Source organism: Mus pahari, chromosome 7 (genome assembly GCF_900095145.1).
Source record: "Mus pahari chromosome 7, PAHARI_EIJ_v1.1, whole genome shotgun sequence".
Classification (NCBI taxonomy): Eukaryota; Metazoa; Chordata; class Mammalia; order Rodentia; family Muridae; genus Mus; species Mus pahari.
Window position 1 is genome coordinate 111,464,461 of NC_034596.1, and position 20,205 is coordinate 111,484,665.

General features: G+C 41.9%; 1 protein-coding gene across 1 annotated transcript in view; it reads right to left on the bottom strand.

Moving 5' to 3' along the window:
* Dnah11 (dynein axonemal heavy chain 11) overlaps window positions 1–20,205 on the bottom strand; it is a 302,790-nt gene that overhangs the window by 27,009 nt on the left and 255,576 nt on the right. The window contains exons 69-74 of the mRNA XM_021201453.2: window positions 16,123–16,293; window positions 14,833–14,955; window positions 10,896–11,089; window positions 9,587–9,735; window positions 8,614–8,741; window positions 5,207–5,434 (exon numbers count right to left, since the gene is read on the bottom strand). Of these exons, the coding sequence (XP_021057112.1) occupies window positions 5,207–5,434; window positions 8,614–8,741; window positions 9,587–9,735; window positions 10,896–11,089; window positions 14,833–14,955; window positions 16,123–16,293 (993 nt within the window). The remainder of the gene's footprint in view (window positions 1–5,206; window positions 5,435–8,613; window positions 8,742–9,586; window positions 9,736–10,895; window positions 11,090–14,832; window positions 14,956–16,122; window positions 16,294–20,205) is intronic.

A 20,205-nucleotide genomic window follows, 5' to 3' on the forward strand; every position in this document is an offset into this window, starting at 1 on the left:
AGGAAGGAAGGAAGGAAGGAAGGAAGGAAGGAAGGAAGGAAGGAAGGAAGGAAAAACTACATAATTAGGATTGTTAACAGGAAACAGGTACTGTCATTGATCTGTCAAATTGTGTAGCTGGTACACATCTTCTGTCTGTACAGGTACATTTCCTAGAAAAAAGGAATCTATACTCTCAATCTAAAAACAACATGGTCAGTTTGTATGAAAAGAACCCCAAATGGCAGTTCTTTATGATATCTCCAAAGGCAGATACCCTTGAGCTAAAAGCTGTGTAGGTTGGTAGCATCTTGCCAGAAATGGTTCTTTTGACATTTCATCTCCCAATGATCAGATTTGCGGAAACATTCTGGAATGTTTGCCAGAAGCAAAATACTGACATGAAATGAACTTTATTCATTTGCAGAGAGTATGCCAAAGTTCGGATGTAAATTCTAATTTAAGAAGAAAGATAAAGATAGATTTAGGGGGCAGGGCGATGGTTAGGTAGATAAGGAATCACACTGTGAAAGCAAGAAGACTTGAGTTCAAATCGCCAACACCCATTTAGAGCTGTAAGTAACAATGTGGACCTGTAACCCCAGCATTTTAGGATGAAGATAGTGAATCATAGGAGCTTGCTAGCCAATCAGTGTAGCCAAAATGGCAAGCTTCAGGTTCAGTGAAAGACCCTATCTGAAAGATAAGGCAGAAGAGATCGAGGAAGACACCTGGCACTATCCTCTGGCTTCAGCCTGGGTGGGTTGCTAAACACACGAATGAATACATTTCCTATGCATATAATCATGAGCTGCATGCATGTGCATATATACTCACACATTCATCCCCCCACCCCAAAAAAACCCTATAGACTTAAGGCAACACGATTAACTTTGGCCTATGAAGTGAGCCCAGTCACTTGCTATGTGTTTTTCAAATTCTGTAGTTTTTATTTTCTGTAGTTGTCTATGGTCAGCTACAGCCCAAACAATATTAAATAGAAAATGCAAGAAACAGTTCTTGTATTTTAAACTGCTTATTACAGTATAGTGTTATGACTGTCCCATTTTACCATTGTTAATCCCTTATTGTGATTAATTTGGAAGTTAAACTTTATCATACATATGTATGTGTATATGTATATATAGATGTATGTATATATTATATATGTATACATATATGTATGCATGAATATATGTATGTTTGTATGACCACATACACAATCTATAAAGGATTTAGTATTACCTGATTTCCAGTTTCTATTAAGCATCTTGGTACACATTCTACATGGAAAAGGTATGACTGAAACATTAATTAACGGGATGTGTCTTTGCAAGAAAACAAACATGTTCCCTTTGTCAGTTCTTGTTCCTCCTTTCAGTCAGCCTTCTGCTGGGGGCACGGACATGGGGCTGCCACTCTACCCATCGCCTATGGACTCCGGAAAATGATGCAACAATGAGGATACACATGAGGGTGGGTGAGTAGGTGACAACATTGTAGTGACCCAGATGAGCTTTGAAGGTGTGTTATTTCCTCTTCTGTCACTGATGAAACATGGTGAGCGGGTCATATTATGGAAGGAAGAGTTTATTTTAGCTTATAGTTCCAAGGGCATAGCAGTCCAGGCTGCATGGGAGTTATGACAGTTCCATGTTTATGCAGACACAAACAGGGAGCTAAGAGGTCACAACCACAAACAGGAAGCAGAGTGAGCAAGCTGGAAGTGGGGCCAGGTTATAAACACTCAGAGCCTGCCCCAGTGACAGAACTTTTCCATTGCCCCCTGGAACCTCCACAAACAGCGACATCAAATGGGGACCAGATGTGGAGCCCGCGGACATCATTTCTCATTTAAACTACCACAAAGGACTTGCCTCTAGAGCTCTCCTTTACCAGGTACATTTCCTGCCTTGTTTAAACCAGTGTTGTCTCTTCAAGAACATCTTTAATAAAATAAAACGAAACAACCCCACCAACTCTGATTTTGATAAGAGGGTTCCAGAAGCCCGTCTACAGCCAGCCAGGGGGCATAGGCGACTACCTTCTAAAGAGATGTGTGAGTCAGGTTGATAGGATCCAGAATCACCTACAAAACAAGCCTCTGGAAATGCCTGTGAAGGCTTATCTAGATTACGTTAACCAAGGTGGTGAGACCCTGCCTAAATGTGGGGAGTCCCATGCAATGGGCTGGGGTCTCAGACTAAACAAAATGGAGACACAAGACAGAGAATAAACATTTGCTGCTTTCTGCTTCACGACCATGGATTCAGTGTGACAGGGCACCTCTTGTTCCTGCTGACATCTTCCCTGTCATGGTAGACTGTATGCCTGGAGCTGGAAGCCAAGCGACTCTGTCAGGGTCTTTTATCACAGCAGCAGGAGAAGTATCTAGAACAGAATCTGAACAAAAATGCCTTTTGTTTCTGACATAATGGCAAACCAGCATCTTTGAACCTGTACATTTCTGTAATGTTTCCCTTTAATGGGTTGTTAAAATAGGCGTAAAGGTACATGTGAACAGATAATTGTTTTTGCTTTTCTAGGGTTAACTAAGTCTCAGTTTTTAAGAGATCTTTTTCTATTTACAAAGACATTTTCTTCTTTAAAGTTATTAAAAGCCTTTCAACAAATGTATCTTTCAACTGATGTATGTAGTTGTACAGACAGCAGTTGGAAGAGCCACATGTCCTTGAATAAGTGCAAGTGCTCTTAGGTATTCACAGACACTTTGGGGAAATCTTTCCCTATCAGCATAGTTTGGGAATGTGCACTTCCCTAGCGAGATCATCCAAAGATGCAATCTGTAGAGGTTTGAACAGGTATGGCCCCCCCAGACTCATCTGTTTGAATGCCTGGGCCTTAGGGAGTGGCACTATTAGGAGATGTGGCCTCCTTAGAGGAAGTGTATCACTATGGGGGTGGGCTTTGAGGTTCCCTCTGGTCAAGCTATGCCCAGTGTGGTACACAGTTGCTTCTGCTGCCTGCAGATCAAGATGTTTCCTTCTCCAGCACCATGTCTGGTTGCATACTGCCATGCATCCTGCTATGATGGTAATGGACTAAACCTCTGAAGCAGAAAGCCAGCCCAAATTAAATGTTTTCCTTTGTAAGATTTGCCATGGTCACGGCATCTCTTCACAGCAATAGGAACTCTAAGACACACCCTTTTCACCAAGAAACCAAAGAATAACTGAATAGAAGCATATTTTTTCATAAAAGGTCTATTTTTATGTATAAGAAGAAGTGTCTCAGAGGACTGTGTAAATTTGTAACTATATCAAATTCCTATTGTCTGAGTATTTTTAGAAAGAGCTGCACACTGCAAATATTTAACATATTCAACAAGATTTTTGAGTGTCTACTGTTTACACAGTCTTCTTTATAATATGCTGTAAATTACATATTTGAGTAAATAGTAATTGTTTTCATTAACATCTTACTCTAGAGGAAGCCATTCAATATTATTCCCTGAACGAATTTGGTACTGACCCTAAAAGGTACAAGAAGAAAGTTAAGTGTGTTGGTGTGCTTTATGAAAAATAATATTTCTAAGTACCCCCTGAGCTTGAGTTTCTAGCTGCATATATAGCAGAAGATGGCCTAATCAGCCATCATTGGGAAGAGAGGCCCCTTGGTCTTGTAAACTTTATATGACCCAGCACAGGGGAAGGCCAGGGCCAAGTAGTGGGAGTGGGTGGGTAGGGGAGCAGGGATAGGGGTGGGGTATAGGGAACTTTCGGGATAGCATTTGAAATGTAAATAAAGAAAATAATAATAAAGAAAGAAAGAAAGAAATGTGTATGTATATTACTGCTAAAATTTAAAAGTCGTTTGTTTGAAAAGAAATAAACTTCATTTTTCCAGGCCAAAAAAAAAGAAAAAGAAAAATAATATTTCTAACAGTGCATCCAGTATTCATCACCAAATCATTCTTCCTTCTTAGGGCTATTTATCAAAACTTTCCAAGAAGTTAGAAGAATAGCAATGCAGAGCACTGCCAGGAAAGGAAACTCAAAGACTGGATTATGATCCAGCGAGATATAACAATTTGTGTTAAGAAAATGATTGTAATTGAATTAATATTAATTTGCATATAGTATCATTTGAGAAGAAAACAAAAATATAAGAACACTTGAGTTTCAGTGTAACATGGAGTACATGGGCTTCTGAGTTTTAGTGTCCAGTTGCTTGATGGTGATACTATTTGGAGAGGTTATGGACCATTTGGGGAGTGGAGCACAGTGGAAGGAAGTGGGTCACTAGGGGGTGGTTGAACATTATAGCCCAACCTTGGCTCCTCAGATGCGTACCTTCCTCCATCCCTCTCTCCCTTCTCTCCTCCCTCCATCCCTCCATCTATCCCACCCGAATAACGTTTCTTTCTGACCCTGCCATGTAGTAAGCAGTCCCAGCAGCAAGTCTCTGGGGTAATGGATGGAACCCCAGTCCCCATTCCTTCCCCGCCACTGTGGGGGTTGTCACCCTAAATTGTGAGCTAAGATAAATTCTTAACTCTTCAGCTGCTCTCCTCAGGTGACAAGCCCCTACCATAGGGTTTATCTTGGATAGAACATCAAAGCCAAGTCTACAGCATCACACTGACACTGTAACAAACACATCAGATACACACTACAGAAGAGGGGGTCTCAAAATTGCCTAGGTCATGCTATATTTTCTTAATTTTAGGTGAAACATAAATGTATTCCTAGTCATTAAAATAGCGACAGGGAATTTTTCTTCTGACGAGTAACACACATGAAGATAGAATGGGGGGGAGGGGAAGGGCACCAGCAAGAGGGGGCACAAGAAAGGGTAGAAAGAGTAACAAAGGATGGATAACATCACTGTATACTCTATACATGCTCGAGCATGTCACAATGAAACCATTACTCTATGCATAATCAACATACACCAGTTTAAAAAGAAAAAACATAATGCCCATGAGCACATGTGGGGGATATGCACACGCGCGCGTGCGCACACACACACACACACACACACACTCGAATGCTCTCATGCATGCACACATACATACACATGCATACACACATGTGCACACACGTGACACACATGCATGGTGCACACACACATACACGTGCATACATACACACAACAGATATTTCACTTTATCAGTCTAAACAAGACACATGAGCTGAGGAAGGCCCTGCTGTCTCTTGAGAAGACACCAGCTTTGCTATTAGACCAGCAGCATCTGCTTTCTTACCTGGTCAAAGTTGTACAGAGCGGCATGTAGGTTGGCCAGCATTCCTGTGGGGGGCTCGTTAGTGATCTTAATGGAATTTTCCAGGAGGCCTTGAGGGATTATGGGCTCTTGTTGGGAAGGTACAGTCTCAGCACTCAGGAACACCCTGTAATCTCTGTGGCTTCCTTGACTGAATTTTTCAAGGAGTTTCTCCAGAGTTCCCAGCCACTTGGCTACCAGATGAACATTCTGCAAGACATCAGGGCTTGTGACTCCTGTGGTGTTTCAGGATAGGACCTGAATTATAGTACTAGAACTTTTTCCTGTATATGAACATGTTGTCAACTCAAAGAACCATGACATGTTTCTGGCCTTGAATTCACAGAGATCTGTCTGCTTCTGCTTCCCAGTGCTAGAATTAAAAGTATCATGCCCTGCTTCTTTGTTTTTATTCAGAAAAAGAAAAACAAACATCCAGACAGATTGGGACACTGAACATGCTGAATCCTGTAAAATCACTGTCAGTTGTCATCATCAAGCCACACCCCCAGTCCATCTGACCTATTTCACACAGTGACTCTCTAATCACTACAACTTTGCTAAGTTCAAGCCCAATTGCTGAGACATATCTGGGTTAGCTTAATTAAATATAAGCTCTAACAGGCAAAAAGGAACCTGACCCCTTACTTTATTTGAAACCTCCTCTATTCAAACTCCCCATTAACATGTAGACTCAAATGATGTAAGGGAAAAAGAGAGAACTACACTTACTTTGTAAGATGCTCTGTGTATTCCTAACACACTCTTACTTCTTAAATCCCAGTGTAGTCAATAAATCTACCCCTCCCTCAAAGACAGATATCTTTTCTCATTCTCTCTCTCACACACATACACACAGAGCTTGATTTTTGCTTTCAGTTTCATGAAGTACAAATTTGATCTTTCAATGCTCTTTATTAGTGCCTGCAGTGTGTGCGTATGCTAATGCACATGTGTGTGCATTTGCATGCTTATGTTCATGTGTGTTTGAGCGTGTACGTCAGAGAGGATTGAAAATCCACTCTTTTCCTTCCATGGTGGATTGTAGGTATTGAAATCACATTGTCAGCTTTGTAAGGCAGGCACTTTTACTCACTGAGCCATCTCATTATTCCTGAAGACGTTTTGATATGGTGATTGAAATATCATTCCCTCATATATGTGATTATTTCCAAAAGGGGAAAAAAACAGAAATAATGATGGCTACAAAAATGGGGGGTCGGATGTAGAAGGGAAAGGTAAGAAAAACCTCTCAAATTTGTGTACAAAAAGATTTGCCAGTCTCCTCATATGCATTACATGCTTTCATTCCAGTGGTAAATACTGAGCAGCAAGGCATTCTGGGTGAACTGTGTCCCTTTCCAGAGCAGATGAGCTAAAGCTTGAATCAGACCTCACAGTGTGACCAGACTTAGATACAGAGTTCTTTTAAAGGGCAATTAAGGCTAAATTTGCCCAAGCAACCCAATACAATAGTGTCTAGGATTAGGTCTAGAAAAAAAGAAAATCATATTCAGACAGCCACCCTAATTCAGGGATAGAGAACTCAGAAGAAACTAAGATGACTTCCAGCCACACCAACTGTGAGGGATTAAGCATATGCTAATTAAGTGAGCCAGCCTGGGATACTCTGGCAAGAGGAGGAGGAATAAGAGCTCAGTTTCTTCTGCATGCTTGCTATTAGCTTAAGAGGAAAGACCATATAACACCTAATTGTACCACTCATGAAAGTGAGGATCACACAATAATGAAATATAGTCTTCTATTTCATTTATTTCCCGTATGATGTCTAATTTAAAGTTTGCGTCTCAGTCTAGGCAATGACTTTGAAGTTGGGGACTGAAAACCTGTGCAATGATTAGGCAGTCCTCATATCTTTAATACTACCCATTGTTCTCAAGGTAAATGACTTTAATACTTGTGTTCATTCACAAGTCATCTGGTGCCCATACTAGATACTCAGTTGCCACCCCACATCCTATGTAACTCTGCCTGTCTTGATTATGGACTCCAGTAAAATGCTAACTCCATAGTCTGATGAAGGCTGTGTTTGTTTATAGTAACAATCATTTTAGGGGTTGGGTAGAAAACAGTTGACACGTATATCCATATTGTATCCATATGCAGATATAATTTACTATAAATTATAAGCAATGTAACAAGCTCCTATTGTGCGAGTCTTGTCCTCCTTTAAAGTCTCACCTTTTATCTACCAAAGGGATTTTAGAACCTTTAGAAACCTGAATGGCTGAAGGCCTGACAAGGTCTCTCCTCTCCAGCTACTTTTTGTATGGTTAGACAGGTGAATAGTAGGCATATTTGGCTAAACAGATTCTACTTTGTATCTTCAGGTATGGAATAGAAATCTCAAAGCAGGCGCATGGCATAACAAAGTTATTAAGATAGACTTACAACTTGAATTTTAAGTGCTAACTGGAAGCTCACATAGGTATCAAAACAGGAGAAATTATTCACTTTGAGCCACTGGCTCTTTTGAGGATGACCATATCCTTGTAGCTTTATCTATAGTCTCAGCTTTTGGGTGCATGAGGACTTACAATGGACTCTGTTACCTATACAAGATTTTAATGCACCCGCCATGTCTGAGCAACCACTGTGCTTCTGAGAACCAACCCCTTTACCGTTACCCAATTGATTCGGAGCCTTACAAGGGGACACACTGCCCCAAGTTCCCAAGCAAAGGACTTAATGAGATGTCAACTATGCAGAGAGCATCACCATTCCAGAATGGTACTTGTAGCAGACAGAATCATATGTGTATTGTGTATATATATTGCATATATATGTATGTGCAAGTATTCATTGTTCTGTGAACTTTGAAGTGACACACAGCTTCCAATACTATGACATTAGTGTTCTCAACCAGGCATTCCCACTGGCCTGCCCTCAGGGTCCCAGCTAGTAGCAGCTTATATCATGACTTGTCAGGGTCAGGTACACCAGTTGCTGCACATAAAAGGGCCCCCAACTACCCAGTATTCTCTCTCTCTCTCTCTCTCTCTCCCTCCCCCCCCATTCTATCTTCCTGTCTGCCTGTTTGCCTCTATGTCCCCACTCTGAGAGGGCCTTCTGCTCTTCCATCCCCTCTTACACTAGATCTGTTGCATGGCATAGGTTCTTATCTGCATAGCACAACCTGCTAAAGGTACCCTCACCCCTTGCTTCTTTTATCCTACCAATTAGCATAGCCATCTCTATTAGCCTGCTCATTCTCATCCCTTCCTCACGATAGGCATGGTGAACGTGTGGAGGGTCTGCAGATAACTCTGAGCTTGAATAAGGGCCCTGCTCTGCTGGGCAGGGCAGCAGAGTGTGGAGCATACCATGGGTTCACACCTGGTGTTTTTCCACGAAAGCTTCATACTCACCTGAAGGATGACCCAGTGTCCTCCAGTGGCAGCTTTCTCCAACGCTATTTCTGCCACTAGTTCCTGACCTTGCCCTAGAGACACATTGTGGAATTTTCCAGAGTCAGTCGTAAACCCCAGTCTTTTGCCTGTTGGAGAATTGGGGGTGGAGGGGAGACAAATGTTAACTTGGGAGGGGAGTCTGGAATATTGAGGCCTAATGTTCATCTGTGGCCACAGCTGCCACCTGATAGGTTACCTTCCCCCGGAATCCTAATGACCTCCCTATTGTTTCCAATGGCATTATTTTGAGCTTTCTCCAGATGCCTCCCTAAGCGCATTTCGAAAAGCCTGTGGAAGTCGGCTCCTTTGGTTTTATGATAATGAAGCTTTTGACATTTTGATAGATGGCAGCATTGTTAGCGAGCTTTCTAAACTCCTGCAGGAGTAGGAGTTTTTTCCCCTCAGAGAAAGGAGCAACATGTGGTAGAAATTGCATCCGTTTTGAAGGGATTGGCTCATTGGGTAAATGTACTGATTCTCACCTTGTGAGGCTGCATTTAAATGGAGCCCAGGCAGGTCACAGCTACATTAACCTGGTATTCCTGGAGCAGGCTGTGGGGGTAGTAATCCAGAGCACAGAGTGACGGTGCCTCGTACAATTGAATAGACTTGCCCTAATGACCATTATTTAGTCACAGGGGGTACGAGATTACATGAGCATGGAGAAAATTGCCCTCTGGCCCTCATATCGTCAAAAGGTGGAAAACAGTACAAAAGAACCTTGCATTATGCCAACCAGATGAATGTTCTGTTGGAGAAATGCTCCGGACTACAGTGTTGTTAGCTTTGCATTTTCTGCACACCCAATCTCCAATAAATGGGGTGGGGGGAGGGGGTTGGAGGGGATAACTGAACAGAAAGGGTGGGGGGAGCTGCAGACCAGAGGGAGGGAGGGAGGGAGGGGAGGCCGGTGAGCCTCCAGGCTACTCACCGAGCACCTCTAAGTCTTTAAGGGCATCAACACCTGGAGACAGGATGAAGAACACCGGGGTGCTCGGGCTGCTTTCTTCAAATGCTTTACCCAGATCCAATCTAGTCCTCTCCACATACTTGGCTCCTAGCTTCTCTTCTACGAAGTTTCTGTTTAAGAAAAGAACAACAGGCAAAACCGGAACACAGCAAAAACAACAGCAACCCTCTTCCAGCAAATAAAAACCTGCCTTGTCAACTTGAAAAGTGTCACTGCTTGGGCAAACTTCATGTGAGGTGCAAGGAAGAAACAAACAGTATTTGGTAAGAGGTGTCATTCTTAGGAGAGCCTCAGGAGTCCAAGTAGACATATGCAGGTGTGATCACTGGAACTGCCCCCGACCTGAGACACTGACATTCGGAGGCCTGCATCGCATTTTGGGGTCCTCTTCTGAGCAACATCAGCTGTCTACAAATGGCTCTGTAGCCCCCAAACCTCCTGCCTGCCGCGTTCCTCCATTACTTATTAACAGTTCATTAGATTTGCCACAGTGCAATTTTCCAGCCTGCTGGGCTTCCCATGAATATACAAATGCTTTGGGGGTGTTTCTAACAGGGGAGTGCAATTAAGCAGGGGTCATTTTCCAGTAGCATCAGATCTAGTGGAGAGCAAGCACTGAGAAGCAGAATGAATGTATAAAGCAGGGTTCCACAGAGGCCTCTGCAGAGGAAAAAATTGGTCAAACTAGACAAAGCAAAGGAAGAGCCCCGAGGCACATGGATGCTGTGGGAGAAACGGAGTTCACAGGGAGTGAAGCTGAGAACACTTTGGAAAGTGAATTCAAAGAGAAGTGGTGTGAATTGAACAGCATGTTACTATTTTGAGGCCAAGAGGGCAGAGGAAAGGGCCCTGAAACCTCCCTGTAGTTTGTAGTTTCTGCTTTTAAAGTGTGATGACCGTAAAGTTTCAGGGCCGTGAGTGGCTCCGTGAAGGCAGCTTGCTTTTTGTTTGAAAGGCAAAACCTTCCGAGCCAACATACAGCCAGTAACAGAGGTGATGGGAATCGACCATCCATGCTCCCAACCACACCACTCTGCTGATACCTAGACCTCCCACAAGTATCAGCACAGATCCCTCAAACTCGACTCAGCATCCAGCTGTTTGGAAGGATGTGCTGAGTCTGCATATAAACCAGCTCACCATTGAGGGGTTAGCCACAATTAACAGTAACAGGGATTTTAGACATGAGATCTTAGCGTGATTTCTCCTCAGTCCTAGAACCCAGCATCTGCAGCAATAATCTGCATTGCTGAAAAGGCGCATTGCTCACCTCAGGGCATACGTCATCCTGTCAGGCCGCATGGCTCTCAAAATAATCAGTTTCTGTATTAAACTTTTCTTCTTCCATTCTTGCGGTAACTTTTCTTTTTCAGGACACTCTGACTCTACCCATTTCCTCCACTGCTTGGCAGATCCTTCCACATCTCGGTCTAGGCCTCGGAATTCCTCCATGAGGGCGACTGCCTGCAATATGGCATGAAAAACATAATCCCTGCTCTTTTCCAGGGGATGCCATGAACACAGCTCACAGCTTGAGACAGACACAGGCAGCCCTCCTATTCCTCTCAAGAGTTCCTGACTGCTTTCTTGTCCTGCTTAGACTAAGGGTTGGTGACCATCTTAGGTCTCTGGCCTTGTTGACTTTGGTCAATGAGAAGCCTTGGTGGATGGGTGGGCAGGAGTGTCAGTGGTGAGGGTGGGCGTAGCACAGCTTCTTTGACAGTTCTTTCCTAACTCTGACAAGTTGTCTGTAACTAAGTTCCCTTGCTAAAGGCCCCTGCCGGTTGGCCCTTTCCATTGCTTTGCCTCTCAGTAATATTTTAGCAAATGCTTTTTCTTTTCTATTCTTGGTTGACTTTCCTTATAGCCTGCCCCCTGTACTGTCTGTTTTGTGGTAAGGCCTTGAGCTACAAAATGTTACAAATCCATGATTCTAAAGGGATAATTGAATTAAAAATACAAATTTCTAGAAGAACTATGTAGACCAGTGGTTTTCAATCTTCCTAATGCCATGACCTCCCCAACCATCAAATTATTTGTTGTTAATTCATAACTGTAATTTTGCTACTGTTATGAGTTGTAATGTAAACATCTACTATCCAGGATATCTGATATGTGGGGTTGTAACCCACAGGTTGAAAAATCACTGATCTAGGGGCTAGATAGATGACTCAGGGGTTAAGACTATACTGCTTTAGCATAATACTTGAGTTCAGTCCCCAGCATTCATACTGAGCCCCATAAAGTCACCTGTAAACCAAGGTTCAGGGGATCCAATGTCCTTTCTGTACTCACTGGGCATCTGCATTAATAGCCATATACACACACACACACATACACACACACAGAGACATACACAGACACACACATACAAACATATACTCACAGGCCACACAGACACACACACATACATGCATACACATATACACACATTCACACATATACAAACACACATATATGCACACACACACATACACAAAATACAAATACATACACACAGAGACACACATATACACACATGCACACACATATACACACCATTTTTTTAATCTAAAAAGAAATATACTATAAAAATAAAGTATATGGGAGTATTTTCTTCTTAGAACAAAAAACCAGAGCAAAACTTAGTGTGTGTTGATTGTTATCCAGAGCCTTGGAGATGAGGAACTCTCAACAATATGACCTTCTGGTAGAGAGACAGAGGAAGGATAGCTGGGGCTGAAATATGAGTTATCAATTAAGTTTTGCTTAAACACTTTATTATTTGTATATGTGCATATATGTGTGTGGTATGTGTACATGCGTGTGTGCTCATGTATACATATGCACATGTGGAAGCCAGAGGCAGATATTAGGTGTCTTTCTCAGTCACTCGCTATAGCAGCAGCAGCAGCAGCAGCAGCAGCAGTTACAGGATATTTGATCATACTATGAATCCCAAGATTGTGCTGTTTACTGGAAAAACCTGTTTTCAGTTGTGGTATGGCTCAGCCTTAAAACACATCTTTAATCCTTCTGGCTAAAATACAGACACGGCCTTAGTGCCCACCTTTAATCCCAAACAATGAGGGTAAAGTTAGTTTGTAGAAGGAAGCAGTCATGTTTGAAACTGATGTTTCATTGAGTGGCAGACAAGTGATGGACCAGAGAAGGATGTGACAGAATTGGATATGCCCAACTCTCATGAGAAGAGAGAGGAGGGGGGGGGGACTTAAGAGAGATCAATGCAGAGGACAGAGGCAGTTTTATTGGGAGAGTTGTACAGGGACAGGCTGCAGAGAGAAAAAAGCTAGACACAGGTGAAGACAGAACAAGCCAGAGAATCAGAAGGAGCCAGAAGATTAGAACAGGTTGCCAAAGTTAGTTTGAGGCCAAGCAGAGAAATTCAGTTGTTAAGGCCTAAGTAAAATATTAGGGCCTAGATGGAATGTTAAGGCCTGGGTAACTGTTACCTGATAGCCTGCCATTGTGTGCTGTTACTTATATTATAAAGAAACTTTCTCATATGTTGTTTCTGCTGTTACTAGGAAACTTTCTCATTCCCAAGTTGATTACATATTCTGTTTCATTCTGTGCCCCCTGGAAACCAATCACAATAGAAGTTAGTAGACCTGCTTTGTATAGTTACCCACAAAAAGTTTGGACCTGAATCAACCACCCAACAGTTCTTCCAACACCTGTGTATATGCTTTTATGGTATTTGATTTTATAAGCTGCCCTTAGAATGAACATAAGAGAGACACCTACATCAATATAAGAAATTATTTGGAATAAGGTTTCCATTTTGAGTAGTGGTCGAGTAAAGTTCCCAAGACCTCCCTGGGAACTGACATTGTACTTGGCAGAAAGAGGCATGCATGTGGGCAACTGACATCGTGGTTGGCAACTTAAGGCATGAGTGTTAGATAAGGCAAGTGTCCTGCCACAGTTGAATACCCCAACCAGTGGGAGCAGGAGAAGTATAAAGACATGTTCCTAAGGAAGTCCCCAATTCCTAAATCCTGATTGGTGGAAAAACTTGGGACAGATGTTGTGGATTTTAGGCTTAAAAGCCCTGTAGGATCTTAACTCAATGTCATGGTTCAGCTTCTGAGTCTGAACCATTGTCCTGATTGATCAGTCCTGGAGTACATGCTCAATAAACTATCCCTGTTTGACTGAGATTGGTGTTCTTGTGGTTTGTGAGTCAACCCCTGAACCCCAACACAGTCAGAAGCTAAAAGAAGCCAGTTTGGATCAGTCAGTGTAGAGAGGAATTTTGAGCTAGAAGAGTTGAGTTGACCACACAGAGTTTAAAAAGAGCTAGAAAGGGTGAGTTAATTCAGCAGTAAGTCTCAGAGGCTGAAACATTCTAGGCCTAGATTAGATTGCATGGAGTCTAGAAGCTTCCAGGACCAGACCTAAGTTAGCAGACAGAGGCAGTAAGACTCAGAGACAACAAATGTCACACTCTCCATCCTCCATCCTCCTCCTCCTCCTCCTCCTCCTCTACATTGGGTTTGAGACACTGTTTCTCTGTGTAGTCCTGGCTGTCACTACGTAGACCAGGCTGGCCTTGAACTCAGAGATCTGCTTGCTTCTGCATCCTGAGGACTAGGAATAAAGGTGTATGCTACCACTATCTGGCGAGGCAACCTTATTTTTTTAAGAAAGAGTCTTTTGTTGAATCTGGAGCTTACCAATTCAGCTGTATCTGCTGGCCAGAAAGCTCCAGGGATCCTCCTATCTTCCCAGTGCTAGGGTTACAGATGTACTGCTACCACACCTGGATTATGTGGGTGCACTTTAGCACTTGACCCATCTCTTCAACCATATCCTAACCACTCTATAGTAAAAATAAACTACTGTATTGTGATATTTTGAAATCTATTGAGAAAAGGCAGAAAACTAATAAAAATGAAATAGAACAAAGAAACAATATTTAACTAGGTTAAAATGATCTTTTATATCCTTTGATTTTTTTTTTTTTATCAACGGTCACGACAGACGTACATAATTACTAATAACTTTTCCTCCCGAACATAGACCAAACGCTCTTTTATCTTTGGATAAGGAAGTAGCCAACTGGATGATACGAAGTATCTAGCATGCTTCTACAAAGTAAGTAATATCTATACCACCTTTATTTTATGAATTTATTCTACGTTAAAGAAACCCATTGCTTGAAAAAATAAAATAAGAATTGAGAAATGAAGTTTGTCACGTACCTTAACAGCACTCCATGACTGAGCAGTTAGAAAATCCACAGGGCTCGAGTAAGTATGCTCAACTGTGAACCGAAGCAGGAAGTCCAACTCGAGGGGGTGGATCTCATTCCTTCTCAACAAGATCTCAAGAGAACACACATGTACATTGGTTTCCATCAAGCTAATGACAGAAGAAGCTGCCACATTAACCAGGCGTGACTGAGAATCCTAGCAGGGTCTACCCTATGTTTGAAATAGACTCTTAGAGTATGCAGATGATCTCAAACCCAAGCCAGCAGTAAATAGAAAACACTTATGAGGGTTCATTTTTTTCTAGTTCCAACACCTACAGCAATGAACAACATATATCAAATGCGCTTTCTTAACTATCCCGCTGGATTAGTTACTAACAGCATGCTTATTTCATCAGAACCTGGTATCATTTTCCCTTCTTATCATTGACACTTGTATTTAAACAAATCCTTGGAAGTTCATGTGAGAACAAAGACTAGCAGAATTCACTGAAAATTGAAGCATGAGGCTCAGATGGAGCTTTCTTTTTTTAAACTTATTTATTGTGTTAGAGAATTTTAAACTGGGGCTGGAGAGATGGCTCAGTGGTTAAGAGCACTGACTGCTCTTCCAGAGGTCCTGAGTTCAATTCCCAGCAACCACATGGTGGCTCACAACCATCTGCAATGGAATCTGATGCCCTCTGAAGATAGCTATAGTGTATTCATAGAAGTAAAATAAATAAATCTTTTAAAAAAAAAAATTTTAAACTGTATTTTTAATTGACAGATGATATATGTATATTTATGAAATAAAATATGATGCTTTAATACATGGCTCCATCATAGGATGGTTAGATTAAGCTAATTAATTTATTATATCATATATTAATCAGTTTTGAAATGTAATTTTCTAGAAAAACATTAACTTTATACAATGGGAAACTATGCAGCCTTAAGTAGAAGTTCTGTTAGCAACATAGATGAGCCTGTGTGAGATTTTGTTTTAAAGAACCGTAGGAAACTCAGATCTGGACCTCAAAGAACATTTTTGGTAGGACCTAGAAAGTTTGTTTATAGGATCCGAGAAGATGAACCAAGTCTCTCTCACTGATGTTTCTTAGAAGGATGGTTGCTAGTTCCCCAAACCAATGCACCCTAGGCAAAAAACATTCCATGCGCAAGTTCCTTGTCATCAAATGATTCTGAAAAGGCATTTCTGTTTGTTTTTGGCAGGAGGAAATAATCTGAAGTGTCTGCCTTGGGTTTCAGGGAAGCTTCAAGTGACTGATGTTCTTACCTGAAAGGCCATCTGGGACAGAAATGTGAGCTTGTCCCTCTCAAACAGTGCTTGGCTGGCATAGAGGAAGGTGGCGTGGGTGATGCTCTCTATTAGGGCACAGATGCGCTCCTGAGTATCCTCCACCTTGTCAGCTTGCTCAATGGCTCTGTGGAACAGTGTGTTGAAAGCCTGGAAGGTCAATGTGACTGTTAAAGTCATGCTTGAGTGTCTAGCTAGCCTCAGATACATAAGACTACAGCTTGCACTCTATCTTTTGGGAGAGAGGACAAGGTAGGACTTTTATGAAGCTTACATGAGCTGCTAAAACACTCTTAGAGTTTGTGCCATACAAAAAGTGTTCATTCCAGGTTTGATGTCATGATACAAGTGTGTGTGTGTGTGTGTGTGTGTGTGTGTGTGTGTATGTGTGCATATGCATGTGTATGTGTGTGTATGAGTGCATGTGTGTGTGTGTGCATGTGTGTGTGCATTCGTGCACTGTGTGTGTGTTCACATCGGTGCATATACATTTGACAGGGTCTTCTGTTATTTACCCTGGCTGGCTTGGTACTCACTTTGTAAACCAGGATGGGCTTGGACTTATGTCAGTCCTGTGCCTTTGCCTCCCAAGTGCTAGGATCATAGGTGTATGCCACTATGCGTAGTTCATGACCATTATTAAAATGATTCTACTAAGTCTATTTGCATTTCCCTTTTAGCAACCAGACCATCCTCTCTTCTTCCATACATATACTTCAATTTTATCAAGTTCAAATTATGTTTGAAATACCTCTAAAATTTTAATACTGAAACTATTTTAAATGTGTAGTAGTATTAAAATATGTCACCAACTTTAAAATCTTTTCATCTTGCAAAACTGAGTCTCTGTAGCTTTACCAACTATTCATCCTTCTCACGCCCCATCCTTGGCACCCACCATTCCTCTTTGTGTTCATGAGTTTGCCTACTCTGGGTATGTCGCGTGAATGGACTCAGGCAGTGTATATCTTTGTGAATGGTTTATTTCCCTCAGGATAATGGATTCCAGGTTCTACCATGTCATAAAATGCCTCAGAATTTCTTTTTAAGGCTAACCTGTGTTCTACCACATGTGTAGGCCACGTTGGTAATCCATTCATTTGCTGGCAGACACTTGGAAGGCCTCCGTTGTTGGGTTACTGTAATACTACCGCTATGAACATAGGTCTTGGGCTATCTTTCAGGGGCTCTTTTTTTTTTTTTTTTTTAAAGATTTATTTATTTATTATATGTAAGTACACTGTAGCTGTCTTCAGACACTCCGGAAGAGGGCGTCAGGTCTTGTTACGGATGGTTGTGAGCCACCATGTGGTTGCTGGGATTTGAACTCCGGACCTTCGGAAGAGCAGTTGGGTGCTCTTACCCACTGAGCCATCTCACCAGCCCTCAGGGGCTCTTTTTGCTATTTTCGATATACAGCCAGAGAGGGGCTATTGCTGGCTCACACTGCCACTCCATTTTCAGTTTTTGAGAAAGTGGCATCCTGTTTCCCATGGGTCCCCAGGCAGCACGTGAAGGGACTGCAACCTCCCCACATTGTCTCCAGTCTTATTTCCATAGTAGTACGAGGTGACACCTGTTAAAGTTCTGACTGGAATCTCCCTCAATGGTGATATTGAACATTTTGCATATTCTTGTTGGCCATTTTCATCTCTTCTTTAGTGAAATTTCTATTCGAGTCCTGAGCATATTTTTATCAGGTTATTTGATATTTAATTCTACCCACTATGTTTGTGATTATGTCCTATGATTACTGTTTTTAAATTACTTTTAGTATTTACTTTATTTCATGTCTGGTCATTTTGAGGACGTGCTGAGTCCTGCTTGGCTATATGGAAGGGATGGAGTGACATGGCTTCCTGCCCCTGGATATGGGCCTCTGTGAGTGTTGACGGTTGCTAGGCATGAAGCAAATGTGTGTGTGTGTGTGTGTGTGTGTGTGTGTGTATCATGTTCCTCCTTCAGGAAATATTTTCCCTGCCAAGATTATCAGGGAATGTCCTCTTTGTCAAGGTTAATAATGACAATCAGAGACAGCACAAATCCAAGAGGTGAGGGTGTGTCTAATATCTCAGCAAATGGTGAAGACTGAGACCTTCAAGACAGCCCTTAAGGTTATAGGAAAGAACTCTGAAAACACGAGTTCAAACATATATCATTTCTCAACTATACAAAATATAGGGATGCAATATGAATTATATGAGGGGCTTTGTGGACCTAGAAAAACAGGCACTGCACTGGGAGCCAATTTGTCAGAAAGATACTAAGGCAGGCAGATACAAACGCAGGCAGGTTCCTGAGTTTAAGGTCAGCCTGGGACAGAGTGAATTTAGGTCCAGGCATGGTCAGAATAGTAGTAATCTCAGGACAGGATTCCGCCCAGCTAAGCTTATCATTTATGCTAACAAAGGCAGGCAGATCTCTGAATTTATTTGAAATGTTTAAAAAAAAATGTACTTGCTCTCCTTTTCCTAAGAGTAAGGGGCCAATGTCATGGAATGCCGATGTGTGGGATGGTCAAGAAAAAAACCAGAATAAATGACTGAATTGATAAGTAAATAAAAGACGGGGCTTTTGGTCTGTATAAGATGAGCTAGCAGAGAGTGATAGTAGTTAATTTTTAGAATTTTTTTTCTAGCAAGAGCTGAGCTGCCTGGAGATCTCTAGACATAGGTCTTTTAGAATTTTTTCTTGAATATCCAAGAATTTTTTATAGCAGTTTTTCTATCCAGAGAGCTTTTAGAATTTTTTTTTTCTAGCAAGCAGAAAGCAGAAAGAGCTTTTTGCCCCAAGCAGAAAGAGCTATCTGGAGAGACAGCTGTCTTGAATAGACCACAGAGCTAAGAGCTATCTACAGAGAGCTACCCAGGGAGCCATCTCCAGCAAACTAAGGGGCTGTCATCATGTACCCATGATTTGACTTTGAGTCATTCTTTTCAAGATTCTCAAGTACCCCTTCCCTTAGGAATCTCTCTAAGCAAGGCTGGTTCTGTCAAGGATGAATGGATTTGTACATACCTGTCTCTCTACATGGATGCATTTTAAGTATTGGAAATCAAGAACGATTTGCTTTGTAGTGTGTGTGTGTGTGTGTGTGTGTGTGTGTGTGTGTGTGTGTGTCTGTGAAGGTAAAATCCTATGATGTCAAATGCACAAAATAAATCCTGACTTCACACATGCTTGTTAAGTGCTTTACTACTAAGCTATATCCCAGCCTTCTGTTATTTATTATTACTAACTTCAGTGTTCATATATAGTGTTTGGAAGCCAAGGCAACCTCAGGTGTTATTAACTAGGTGATGTCAACCTTGTTTTGTGAGGCAGGGTCTATCACTGGCCCGGAGCTGCCGGTTTAGGTAGGCTATGTTCTCTGGTTAGCGTGCCCACAGGATTAAGCTGTTTTCACCTCTACCTCCTCTTCCTTCCACCATGCGTGACAGAGCCATCTTCCAGTCCAAGACCCCTTCAACTTTCACCACCCCCAAAAGTCCTACGTGATTCCTTAGAGTAATTGCCACCACTGTCCCCACCAGTCCCAGCCCTGTAGACCCAGCTCTGTTACTGTAGATTAATCTTGTCTTTTCGCCAATCTCTCTCACACAAGATTTATGTGGTAAGCATTCTTCAGTATCCAGGTGCTGCTTCCTGACGTAACATTTTATGTTCAACAAATTTGTGCACCTGTAGCTCATTCGTTGATATTTTGAGCAATTCCTTTGGATTATTTTGACATCGAAAATATTGTGAGCATTGTGATCAATGTTTGTATGACACATTGTATTCATATTTCTCTTAGGCCCATACCTGGAGTAAAAATGTCATATTGGAACTATGCCCTGTACTTACCAGGGAGTCACCAAACTGTCATTCAAAATGACTTATGAAGCTTCATTTCCCCAGCAATGTGAGGGTGCTGTGGTGCCTTGTCACTGCTGAGATTTTAGCAGCCCCTTTAGAGCAAGATCCTGATCTGCCTTTATTTGGCATTTCTGTAATGACTGTTGGACATTTTCAAGTTCTCATGAGGCATGTTTATATCTTCCTCTGCCTATCTGTCTAGCC